Source organism: Fundulus heteroclitus, chromosome 15 (genome assembly GCF_011125445.2).
Source record: "Fundulus heteroclitus isolate FHET01 chromosome 15, MU-UCD_Fhet_4.1, whole genome shotgun sequence".
NCBI lineage: Eukaryota > Metazoa > Chordata > Actinopteri > Cyprinodontiformes > Fundulidae > Fundulus > Fundulus heteroclitus.
The window spans coordinates 6,438,955-6,452,662 of NC_046375.1; the positions used below are offsets into that span (position 1 = coordinate 6,438,955).

At 43.1% G+C, this 13,708-nt stretch overlaps 1 protein-coding gene across 5 annotated transcripts in view; it reads right to left on the minus strand.

Annotated features, from left to right (window-relative positions):
• Positions 1 to 2,421: 2,421 nt before the first annotated feature.
• si:dkey-174m14.3 (uncharacterized protein LOC563117 homolog) overlaps positions 2,422 to 13,708 on the minus strand; it is a 63,079-nt gene continuing 51,792 nt past the window's right edge. For all 5 annotated transcript variants that reach the window (XM_021324941.2, XM_012879342.3, XM_021324936.2 and 2 more), the window contains one exon: positions 2,422 to 4,658. In XM_021324941.2, coding sequence (XP_021180616.2) covers positions 3,258 to 4,658 — 1,401 coding nt within the window. In that variant the 3' untranslated portion in view covers positions 2,422 to 3,257. The remainder of the gene's footprint in view (positions 4,659 to 13,708) is intronic.

Genomic DNA, 13,708 nt, shown 5'->3' on the forward strand with positions numbered 1-13,708 from the left:
ACATGTGTGTAATTTAAACAGCAGGTATTTAGAGTGTAAATACCTGCTGTGAGGTCCTCAGTGGTCTTTTAACCAACATTAGTGAACAAGCAGCATTGTTAAGCCCAAGAAACGCAGCAGACTGGTCGGGGAAGAATTTGTGGAGAGGTTAAAAGCAGGGCTCTAAAAAATAATATCTAAAGCTCTGGACATCTCACATACCACTGTTTACATCAGTCATTTGAAAATGGGTAGAATATGGCACATTTTAGGACCCACCGAGAACTGACCATCCACCTAAACTGATGGCATTTATCAGCCAAAAAGCCAGGAGGCCCTTAATAACTCTGCAGGAGCTGCAGAGATCCAGAGCTCAGGTGGGATAATTCGCCACCAGCGCATCTTTTAGTTGTGAGCCCCGCAGACCTGTAAACAGATATGAAGATTATCCTCCTACATCCAGGTTTTTATTGTACTCACTTCAATCTGTCTAATTGCTGAGGATGTAATATGTCATCCCTGAATAACACAGCCTTGTCAAAGTTCTGAGGCGGACACCAGGATCAAAGGGACTGGACCCGATGCATTCATGAAAGGCGAGCTGAGCTGTCACATTTACCTGAACGGTGAGGTCTCATTACTGCCTGTGCTCTTCAGATCCTAAGTTGAGCCCTTGTCTGCGCTGTAGTTGTACAGAGCTCAACATCGGATTTGCCCTGCGAGGCAAGAGCAAGTGGAGACCAGCTGTTTGAACTGGTTCCCCTTTATTGCATCCTTCAGCTTAAGTGGCTTCTGCTGCAGCTTGAGAAGGTCTCCGATGCAGATCAGCGAGCTCCCCCAAGCACTGTGGCTCCCTCTAGTGGATGAAGTCAAGCCTTACTAGTAAAAAAAAAAAAACCCTGAACAGGAAGGCCACCTGAAAGGACATCCATCAGCAAGAGCAATGAAACCGCTGAACCACAGAGGCGATTAATTTACAAGGCTGTTACTTTAATGAGTTCTTCTTACCTAAGCCAAATCAGCCCATCAGTCTCCTTCACACAGTTCTTTTTAATACTGTTTATTCCCTTATGCATACAATGTAAAATTTAGATCAATAACGATGAGTTCCAGGACATTTCTGCATGACTGACGCAACAGAATGACCTTTAGCTGCTAGATGAAGTGCAGGAGCTCCAACTAAACAGATTTGCAGTATAATTTTGTTAAAACTGTTGTTCAGATCATCACTGAGGAGAAATTGTTGCTGACTCAAACGGCCGTTCAGCATTTCAGATATATTTAGTTTATAATGGTATACTACACAAGACCCACCGATGGGCTCTAAAGTGTTGAGCAGGCTTGTCTTCTTACCCCATGTTTAACTGTTTCCATAATTTATTTCGTCTAGTTTCCCTAGAAATAAATCTTTATACTGCCTTACAGAACGATGGCTGGTGCCTGGGCCCTGTTTGAAGATAAGTAGCCTCATGAGCTTTTCATTTTTAGATCACAAGTGCACACTTAGTACAAAACACTTTGAGCAAATCAAAGCCCATAATCGCTTGGAAAACAAACCACGGCTTGCTACTTCTTTGTTGGCCAGGAAAAGGGACAAATGTAAAAAAAAAAAAAAAAAAAAAAAAGTTCACAGCTTATTTGTGTTCCCTTTTAAAGGCTGTAATTTAAAATGTGGCAGGGTTCGCTTTTAAATCTCTGATGTTCCCATTTGTTTTGTAGGCACACTGCACAGGGCCTTTTATTGCAGTTGTATTCGGTAGAAAAACATAACTCAGAAGGAAAGTGACACGTAGTTGTCAATAAAACAACTACGCGTATATTCCAATTGAGCTGCAGCTGTAAGAGAAAAGGTTCCAAAGCGTTGACTACTCTTCAGTTGTAATTTCAGATGTGTACCATAGGTTTTTTTTTTTATCTTTTTTCTCATACTGAACAATTATCTACAACTTTTTCTGGGTCTATCACATAAAATCCCCCCCAGAGACATATTGCTGCCTGTGTGGTTGTGCCATCATAAAATGTGGGAAAGTTCAAGGTGTATTAACACATTTGCAAGGCGCTGTTTGCACATGACAGAAATATGAATTGCCTCTGCTTTTTCATTTCCAGGAGGTGTCCGTGAATAACCCAAAAACAACTTTCCTCCTTGTGTCGAGGTTTGCTGATCTTGGCAAAAATCCATCCCTGCAACCCTATTTTTATGGCTATTTTTTTAAGTTCCTACAATGATAAAGCTGAGCCTCGTGGTGACTCAGCACGGACGCCCCACACTGCTGCAGGAATCTGAGTCTGAACGATAAAAGGTCTCTCTAGAGGTCCGGACGGCTTGACGCTGGACCGGCAGACAAACGATTAATCATACAGAAATAAAAAAATGCAACCGCTGTTAAAATGCCTCTGAAAGTAGAGGGACGTTTCTTTCATGCACACACACACTCAGAGTTATACATATAATTTGTGCTTTATTAAGAGAACAAAACAACAAAAATATATGACCATGCATCATTGTCAAAGAAAGAGGCTTAGGTGGGTCTGGGCATCCAAATTTGAGGTAGAACGGGGGCAGGAGGACCTCTTGAGGAGAAAACAGAAGTGCAATAAAAAAAAAAAATGTAATAAATAAATACTGACTGCTAAGACAGATGTTCACATCTCAAAACGTTCCATCAATAACAAGAAATCACACCCATCAATACTGCTTAACTCAATTAACAGAAGAGAAATGTCTGTCTGTCATTTAAGGGATTCATTCGTAACTGATCTCTCAATTAAACACTCCTCACAAGGCCGAGATCGTTTCAGCTGATTAAAAATAGCGACTGAAACTACCCCATGTGCAGCTAGTAGAGACTCGTCTCGGTTCTAATCTGAGCTTTTTACACACGGCACTGGCAGTTTTCCATTTATGTACAACTTGCAGGATTATCGAGGGGAACTGCACTTTTTGGATAAATTTGTTGCCAACAACTACTTATAAAATATAATCACTCAGTTTTTACTTAGTATGTTTTCTATATATTTGTAACTTAAATACGTACACGTTCCTATACATCTTAAACATGTCCTGAACTCCGCGCTCCCCTTTTATGCCGTAACCCTGGCCAGCTTCCCCCCCACATATCTGCAGTCCTCTACCACGTAGTCGTCCCTCCTAAATTATCTCCGGTGACTTCATTGGCATGAACCGCTTGGCTCCTGGCAGCTTTGCGAGCCATTTTTCAGCTAAATGGTGGCATCCTCGTGTCACGTCAAAGGTTAAAACTGGGTTCAAAGGTCCTTCAGTTCAGAAGCGTTCCGTAAAGCTGGGCCTTCGTAAGGCTGTCCTTCCGCGAGAGGCCCAAAGAGCCAAACTTTTGGTTGTACGGAGGAGGAGGCGGTGGAGTCGGCGGTGGCTGCTGGCTTACCTGCGCGGGCATGCTGTGCATCTCCATCTGATAGTGCTGCAGCTCGGCGGCCATCTCCAGAGACCTCTGGTTGAGGGACTCGGTGGAGCTGTTGGGACTGGGGTCAACGTACTCGGCGCTCTGGCCTCCAGCTGCGACGTTGCCCTCCCTCTCTTTGGAGCTCCCTGAGTGGTAGAGGCTGTGCTCCGAGCCCTGGCTGTCTTCACTGCGGTACAGGTGGGCCTGGCTGTGCGCTTGCCGCAGGCCGGGACTGCATTCGGGGCTGGCGGCGACCCACGCCGGGTCCATGGCATCTGCGCCGTGGTGGTAGTAGTCGGCCCCCTCCTGGAAGCTGCTGTAGAGCGGCCCCAGGCGGATCTTGGCGGGGCGGACGGAAAAGTGCTGCTCTGAGAAGCTGTAAGGCGAGGCTCTGCCTGGGCTGCGGTAGGAGTGGGCGCTTAGGTCCTCCACGCTGAGCTGCCTCCATCGGCCGATCAGCTCCTCCTCCTCAGGGGCCAAGGTGCTGCCCCGACGGCTGTCCCCGTAAGCGACGCTTGGGGAGGAAGACGGCGGCAGCGGCTCGTAGGGCTCGCTGAAACAGGAGGACATGGTGCGGCTGTAGACCGGCGAGCTGCCGTTCTGGTGGTGGCTCAGCTCGGTCTGCGGGAAGGGGTGAGTGTTCCCGAAGCTCCTCGGACTGTCCCGCTCCCAGGACGAGTCGCTCTTTCGTTCGTAGTCCCCTGCATCTCTCCACTCCATGTAGAGGGAGTGATGGTGCGGCGAGGACGCTGCGCTACTCGGCGGGTCGTTGCCTTTGTCCTCAGACCCAGCGCCGCTGAAGCTGGAGTAGGAGCTGGAGCCTCCAGCCAGCGCGGCGGGGAACTTGGGGAAGTGCTCCTGGGAGAAGCCGGCTCTCAGTCCCACAGAGCCCTCCTCGGGAGTGCTGTCGGTGGAGTTTTGCGGCTCGTACAGGAACGTCCGGTGGCTGTGAACGTCCATGCTGGGCCTCCGCTCGCGGTGACGGTCGTCAGGGCAGTACAGGGCCGTGTCGCTGCTGTACAGGTCGGATTTATAAGCCGCTCGGAGCCCGAGGCGCTCTCCGGGGCCCAGCCTCTCCAGAATAAAAGTATGGTTCTGGGTTTGGGGGCTGGGGGAGCGGGACGCTTGACTGCTGCTGCAGGCGTCATCTGGCTTTTCAAGCACGTTGGCAATGAGGGACGTAGAGTCGGCGTAGTCGTGGCAGAGAGGGGATTCCTCCAGATGCATGGTCAGTCGCTCCTGAAAATCCGCAGGAAGCTGGGAAATTCAGAGGAAAAGAGGAAATTCAGAGGAATGCGTGGGACAAATGTGTTCAGCACTCATGTGTTGAGATGTCTCTGAATCATCAAACCTGGAAGTTGGTCCTCTGGAACACAGACGATATTTGGTTTTCATACAGACCCAGTAAAAATTGTTGTCAGTAAAAACCGCATCAGGGCGAGTACTTTAACAACTCCTTCCAGTTTAATGGAGGTCACATACGGAGTAATGAGCACGGAGTTACTGCCATCAGGCTTTCAGGACCGCACTGCCGAGTCACTAATGCTCAGCATCATTTCGTTCTGTGCATTTTTTCAAGGTGAGCTCAATCTGATGTTGCTAATAAATCATGTTTCTACCAGTGTTTAACCCCGTCTGGCTCTGGAAAAGGCTTTTCCCCTGTAGACCGCCATTATAAAAGAGCTCTCTAAAAGTCTCGACAGAACACTTTTTGTTCCAAAAATCACTGTTTAAATTATTTTTTTTGCCTACTCTAATGAATTTCCTTACATGGAAGTTTCAGACCTCAGTGTAACAAAGGTTGTTTTTGTGGCGGCAGCAGATTAACAGCAAACGTTTAAAAGTTCCTTTGCCCTCCGTGCACCAACGAATCGACTGTCTTTTACAGATCCTGTCCAAACGGACACGCTGCATGAAGATGTGTGAAAGAATTTGGCACTGAAATTTCCGACTCTGGCAGTATTCTGCCGTGTGCTGTCCTTTGTCACCAATGATTCAAATCAACAGTTGGTGCATCAGAATATGAGCCAGACCCTCTGCTTTAGCCCCGACGAGCAAATATTCCACTACTTTTCTCTCACGGTTTTCAGACTAATTCATATTTACTCATCTAAGCGGGTGTGTCTTAAAAACTGCCGACTCGTGTCCTTTTGCAGCTAACGCTCAGAGATTTACGTCCTCTCATCATAAATCTGCCATGAATGTCAGCATAATTTGTGGCCTTTTTTAATTAATTAATGAATTAATTGATTGATTTTCTCCCGTGGAATGATTGATCCATGCCAAACAGCAACATTGATGATATACATGAATTAAGTGCCTTATTATGAATTTATTAGTGTGTTTTGCTTATCCAGAAATGGTTGAATTTATTCATACAGGCTGAAAGTTACACACAGAACTCCACTAACCACTGGTAAAATGTGTCTTTGCAGGTTTACATCTCCATCACACACCTCTTGTAGCCATTTACAAGCTTCTGGTATCTTTCTAGTTGCATATCCTTTTGGCAGAATTAGTAGAGCCAAAATTCTTAATAGAATCCAGGTGAGGATGTTTAGGAAACACATTAAAATCGGTCATTAACTGGAAACTGCTGGAGCACCGGAGTCACTTTACACAGCGAGGCATTAGTTAAATAATCATGGACTGGACAAGTGCTGACCAAGAAAAAAAGGTCCATGTTTCAAAACTGACACATTCCAGCTCTACATCTGAAGCTGCCCACATGGAAAAGATAAATCCTTTTTGGAGAAAAAAAAAGTCTTTCACTTAACAGTTTCCTGTTGATGACGAACCCAATCCCCCCCTCCCCTCCACCCCCCACAGATACACACACACAATCTGTCTCTGGCAGTTCATAAATTGCCAATCAAGCTAATGATATCCCTCACTTATACATATGTAAGCCCTATGTTATCTATATCCCTGGCCAATTTAGTTTATAGCAATCTTTTAATTTAATCGACAGCTTTCTTTTTAGTGGAAGTAATCTTCGTTTTTGAGCCGCCCCCGGTCATTACCAACTTGAATCTGACGAAGAATCTGTGGAGGTACTACAGATTAGGGTGATGTTAAGGAGACCTTCCAGCCTCAAAGACTTGGAGTTCATCGCAAAACGAAAATTTCTCAAAATGCCAGAGGAAACATGCAAAAAGCTTGACACAATTATGAAAGGGGTTTGATCGCTGGAATTCCAAAAACATTTTTTTTCAATAATTACTCTGAAGAAAACGAATACATTTGTTTTTTTAACTTGTAAAACTAAACACATCGGTTATTTTCTTTTTTCCGATCTGCTACTGTTTCTTAGAGATAGCTGTCTCAGTCTGTATCAGAAACAAAGTTCTCGGTTAAATCAAAGTAGTTTCCAACCTAAGTCTGCCAGGGACACAAGTCATTTTTGGCTTGACTGTTTGCTTTCTAAAAGCAGGAAGACATCACAGAACCAAAGGAGTCATGGAGTGAAACTCAGCAGGGTTGATAGGCAGCGTTATCGCATAAAATGAGCGTTGGGGTGTGATGCCTTTTCAGTTTTGTTTTATTCTCTAGCATACCGAATAAACTTTCTTCAGCCGAAGGGCAGTGAACTTGCATCACTTTCTATTATTTCAACTTTTAACTTTCTGTTTTCACTTCAATGTAGCAACTACTGGCCTGGCCTGGCCTGGCCTGGCCTGGCCTGGCTGTCCGTTTAGCCGCGATGTGGTCCTGAAGGGGGGCATGAGCTGAGCTATTTTATGCTGCCAAAAACTTTATGTTCTCCTTCTTCTATAAATGATACATTTGGCCCTAGCCTGTCTTTCAGTGGAAAAAAACCCCTTAAGCTCAGAGGGTTTTAGCAGCATTTTCCACCTGAAATTACATATTTGATGTCAAGTAAAGTGTAAATTTCTATTCTAGTATTTGTTTCAGTGAAGCTAAGACAATAAATAATATTTTTCAAGTGTGGCAAATGTCACTATGTCTGCTTCATAGGTGCTTAAACAAAGAAACTCGTCTAAATGTATTTCAGAATAAACACTGCAAAACTACATTTAAACCCTAAATGTAGGAGAAGCTTCAGACTTTTTGTGTCCACATCTTGACTATAACTGAAGCAAAGCTGGACTGAATCATCTGAAGCAGATTTGTTTCACAAAGCTTTTAGTAGACAGTGTGCCATGCAGACTTGTGATTTTGGCACAATTTAGCCAAATGTGCCAAAACTTTGCCAAATGTGTTTTTTTCACTTCATTAATGGGAAGCAGGTCAAATAAAAGTGTCGGCTTACATTGTAGGACTCCTTCTGCACATGACAAAACCTTTGGTAACAACATTTACCCTGTGTTTTATCAACATGTACAATTGTGCACAGCATAAATCAATAAAATAAAGAGAATACTGACTAATTTATTGCTAAAAAGCTTCTGAGCTGCCAATTACTTCTTGTTAAAGAGACGTCTTCCTTTATATTGTTGCTACATTCATGCTTGGTATGAGGGATTGCTGCAAAGTCAACTTCCCTCTTGCCTTGTGGCTCGGAGGTGTGACACCGTCAGGTTGACTTCAATCCCCCGTTTAAACCACTGAACACTGCTAATGGTCAAGCATGGCGGTGTTAGCATCGTGCAGTGGGGCTCGTTTCCCAGACACAGATGTAACAGGATGACTTCCTTCAGGTTTTTCAGCCTTACCTCAAATCACATGCAAGACAGCACCAGGACCCCCAACATTTTCAATAAACTACCAATTCTGCACGGAGGAGTGGTCAACGGTCCGGGCAGAATGACACCAAGACCTTGTCGACGGCTAAAAAGGACGCGGCTGGGGTTGTAATGGTTATCTATATCTGAGCCTGTAGACATAACTTCCATCCTGTGTAGATTAGAAGAAACATCCCGATAAAGTAAACTTATACTTTGCAGAACACACTACAGCAGTCTACATAAAACTGTATAGCACTTCCTATTCTGTCCTAAACCAGGATCAGCTCTCTTTGTTCATGCACAAAGTGTGCCGGCGTGTCTCTTTTTTAACTCAAGCGTTTAATCAGCCGTCGCTTGCAACAGCATGGTTTATGAATAGAAAGTGTCATCTTCTCCAGCCTCCCAAGCAAACGAGCAAATACTGTACAGGTGAAAGATAAATACAGTCACATTTCTCAGAAGAGACAGCCATTCTTCTAATTTGAGCACTTCTCAGAATGAAAGCTTCCGTCATCTATCTGTAGCTCACCATAGCAACAAGTAATAAGTTATCCGCACCATATCATCACCAGCAATCTAGTGAGTTGTTTGTAAATGGCTATGAGACAGAGCTAATTATAACTTTGTATTTAGAGAGAGAGAGAGAGAGAGAAAAGAAAGACATGAGGACGCTAACATAACAGCTTGCTACCAGGCAAAATGCAGATCAATAACTGTCCATGCAGTTTATCTTTTTTTTTATTTTTGGTGACTATTTTAAATAAGATGCTTTAAAGCTTGTCATGTTGTGAGCCCAGGCCTTTAACACCCTCTCCCTGCTTGTTTTCGCGGGCCAAACAAGCGGCTAAAGCACTTCGGTGGGCGCCGAAGAGCCGCGGCGCTTCTCAAAAACGCAGCTCCAGCATTCATCAATACTCTTTCAATTAGCTTCCACCCACAGGACGAGCGGACTGGCGGAAACCCACGGAGAGCACGCACGGCCCCCTGACCCCCCCTTGTTGCTTGGCTGAGGGTGTCTGGAGCTTAACTGCTTCTCACACTATGACGAGCCCTCGCCCCGTGCGCACGCCTGCAGTTTCTTGAAAATGTACGTTTGCTATTTTATGAATCTGGCGCAACCAAAATGGATTTTGCATTGAGATTTTTTTATGCAGCGGCATTTACTGCATACCTTAACCTTGTGGACGTCTGCCAGCTTGTTCTGTGACATATAGGGAAAGGCACGAGGCCCACGGCTGATGCAGCAGAAAGCCGAGCCAAGCCGGTCGAGTGTTCAAAGCGCTCATCAATACCCACATGCACTCTTTTCACGAGCAGCAGCGGGATTGTATGATGAGGCTGCACTGTGCTCCCCGGCTGCATTCTGCAGCCCCCTGTGGGTTTTATACCTCGACTGTCCTTCACATTGCTTCACAGCGTGCCTTGAAGTGGTTCCCCCTACTGACGAGCACCTAACAAACCTTGCATAGTTTGATTCATATCAAGCTGAAATGCAAATTACATAATGGAGGGGGAATTGAACTCATTGGGGCTTAATTGTGAGTTATTTAATGATCAAACTCCAGCAACAGGTAGAAACGTAGAAATGGAACAATGACTTGACCCAATTCTGGCAAACGAGAGTAAAACGTCTCGTAAGAATTGAATCTCTTGTTGTGGGGGTAGAATTTTACCAAAAAAATAAAAAATAAAACCTGTCCATACATTCCCTAATAAGAGGTAGTTGTCATCAACTAAATCACCAGGAGCCAAAATAATTGGCATCCTGAACAAATTCAGCAAAACAAATGTAAATATAGGCTTTATAGCCTTGGTTTATTAATTTTTAACTTATTTTCTAAAAGTTGATCAGAGTGTCTGGGATCTTCTAGTTGGTAATCCATGACTCTCTGTTTTCCTGGATGACCTTTCACATGAGACAGACGTCATTTCTCTTACCTGCTGACCACTAGTCTGGTTGATGGCGCTAGGGTATCTTCACCTCCACACCAAATGAAGATGATGGTGAGGGTGGGGGGAAAAAATATCTACAAAGCTAACAGCCAATTGTCAAGTTGTGTTATGACAGCCATCAGATGTTGTCTAGATGCCAACGGACTGTTTGGGAGGCATTCTGGCAAAAACAGTTTATCTGTCCTACCTTTAAAATGTGAACACGTGGGGTTTGCCAAAGTCTAGTAGGACTTTGCCTGGAGCCATGTGCTTCTGTCAGATTAGACTAAAGCTTCTTCCAAAAAAAAAAAAACTATTTTGGTCATCAACCTGCACAGACCGGCTGCCTCTGAGCTGCCACCGGCCATGCATAAACCAAAAGTGGAGACGGCGATACCCTGCACAGCTGTGAGCTTTTAGAAGTGTGTCCAGCAATGACGACAGAAGGTGTGGTTTAGCATCGAAGTCGGCACTACGCATAAAATCAGAGTCAGATTTAATACATCAGTCATTTCAAAACAAAAACGGCGGACGAACTTAGTGTAGCTGTCTTGCTGTTGACCGAGCAAACGCTTCAGGTTTTAAAATTAATGTCTCATCTTCTTGTTCTTCTAGTTGGCAATGATTTCTAAGTCCTGTTTAAGTCGGCAGCTGACTAGTCACACACACCATATGCCAGGGCTGTGACTATTGCATCTGGCAATTCAGGGACGCAACGGTGGCCACCACCCGTCACATCGCCCTTAATCCCGCCTGGAAGCGTTGCGTGAAAGGGAGTCTAAGGTGTTTGGCAAAAATTACAGGTGCGTCTTAGAGGAATTAAACTGTAGAAAGGATCCTTGTGCCTACTGTTAAGCGTGGCAGAGGTTTTATGATGCTGTGGGATTGTCTTGTAGTGAAAGCCAAGGCGATTCTCATTAGATCGTAAGGCGTCATGAAATCTTTGAAACACCAGGAGAGTTCAAATAGAAATTGCGCAGCTTCTCAGCTTTCCTGAAAATAATCAAGACATTTGACCAAAATCCACACAGAAAAGGTTCACCTGGACCAAAATCAACTGTCTTCCAGAGTCAGTCACTAGATCGTATTCCTTTAATTCAATTCAGTTCAATTTTATTCATATAGCGCCGATTGGTGATACATGTCATCTCAAGGCACTTTCCAAAGTCAAATTCAATCAGATTATAGAGATTGGTCAAAACGTTTCCTATCTAAGAGAACCCAGTAGATTACATCAAGTCTTGACAAGCAGCATTCACTCCTCCTGAAAGAGCGTAGAGCCACAGGGAGAGTCGTCTGCATTGTCCACGGCTTTGCAGCAATCCCTCATACTGAACAAGCATGAAGTGACAGTGGAAATAAAAACTCCCCTTTAACGGGAAGAAAAAAAAAACAGCAGAACCGGACTCAGTGTGAACGGTCATCTGCCTCGACCGACTGGGGGTTAGAGAAGACTAACCCCCAGTTGGGGGGTTCAGACATCGGTTTGGGTTCCTGGGCGTCGGACTCAGCTGTTGCTGTGGAATGCCCAGGTCATAGTGGCTTATTGATCACTGCAATTCCAGCATAACTGCGGCCGTTGCTCATGTTGGTGGGAATGAGGCTCCTCTTGTCGTTAACCGGGTTATAATACTCCACAGACGAGAGGTTTCAGTAACCATCATCTCCTCCGATCACATACAGCAGCCCGCTTATGGTACAAACACCTGCTTTCTTTAGAACAGCGGTCTGCAACACGTGGCTCCGGGTCTACATGCGGCTCTCAAGGGCCTTCTTAGTGGCTCCTAAATAACTTTGGCCAAAAATGCTGACGAGCTGAGCAATTTTTGAAAATGTCCCAATTATTAAAAAGAAAGTTTTTTTGTTGTTGTTTTTCTGAAGTGTTTTCATGTAATATGTGCATTAAATTTCCAAAAGGAATGAAACACTGGAAGGAATATTTTTCTTATCGTGTGATTTTTCTTGTCCTTTGGTCACAAACTACCTGCTTTTTGAGATCCTTTTCTATAAAATTGAACGTAACATTGAAGAAAATGTCTTCATTCATATTTGTGTAAAAGTTTGATCATTTCCTTTATTTTAGAGTCTAAAATCAAAAATAAAATTCCCTTTAATTAAAAAAATACCAACAATCATGACAAATTTCCAGTCGCAGATTCTGTAAAAACAAGCTAATTTGTTTTATTTAGTTTTTTTGTGGCTCTAAACAAATTTAGTTTAGCTGGATCAAGGACAAAAACGGCTCTCTTTTAAAGGTTGCTGACCCCTGCTTTAGAAGATAAATCCTTGCAACCTTTGAAACGCCACAAGAGTAAAAGTTGTACAAAGTATTAAAGGCATGGGTGCCAGTAAGTGCTAAAAACTCAACAAATGTTCTTGCATTGAACATTACATTTTTTTTTTTGATTTCCCAATGCAAAAACAAGCTGCTGCAGAAAAAGAGAACCACCTTTTTTGCACATCTATTGTATAATTTAATACTGTGAATCTTCCAGTAAGTATGCTATAAATCTTCTTCACAGTGAGGTAAATGGATTGCATTTTCTTAAAGTCATTCCCACAACCAATTATATTCAATTATCTCAGAAGAGAATCAACAACAATTAAGTAATGATAGACATATAAAGTAAATAGGAAATGCATTTTTTGTTTGTTATGAGAGCATTTATTGCAACTGTGATTTATTTAAGGTTATTTTAAAACACTTTCTAAATAAGGTTTATGTTTGCAGATGTTTTGCCAAATTTTTAATTGCATTCTGCCAAAATTGTATCTTAAATGTATTTGACTGTAGTCTTTTTTTTATTTTATTGTTTTTGCCGCTGCCATTCATGGCCACATCTCTCTTGAAAAAGAGATTTTTAATCTCAATGAGATCTACCTGGATAAATAAAGGTTACATACATACATACATACATACATACATACATACATACATACATACATACATACATACATACATACATACATACATACATACATACATACAGTACATATGCATTATGCTTCCCTTTTTTCTTAAAATATATTTTTTCCTCAATTTATAGCGCCTATATTTTGTGAGATTTCAAACAATAATAATATCCTAATGGGATTGCTGTTTAGATTTTTTTTCATCTAAATATCTTTACCTGTTACAAGTACATGGCTACAGTCTAATTTTAAATTTTTGATCACTGTTAGACGAACCAATGGTGAACAATGTTTCTTAGAGCCTAATAAGTTGTATTTAAAGTATAGAGAGTGGGAGCTAATCCCTGCACCTTTTATTTGCCTCGGAGTTGTTTGATATTTAAAACTTTGTTTAAACTTGCTTCTTTCATCTCTCAGAGGTGAAGGTTATTCAGCCAAATAACCTTCGGCTGTAATTCTCCTCAGTCGCTGCAGCAGCAACTTCCTGTTCATGTCCTTCTGCCAGCTCTCTTATCTTTTCTGGCTCTCTCAGAGCAAGACGACCTTCTCATTACAGTCAAGACAGCAATTTCTTTTTTTCCCCCCTAAATTTCAGCCCGGCGGTACTCTTAAAACCACTCACTCATTCAATGCAGCTTAAGTGGAAAATGTTTTCTATCCCCTTCTATATGCACTCGTACGCTTGATGTCAAATGTCAGCACAAATAGCTTTTATAGGGTTTTTTTCTTGTGTGTTAAAGGGATAAAGCTGTTAAACTGAATGTAAAAAAAAAA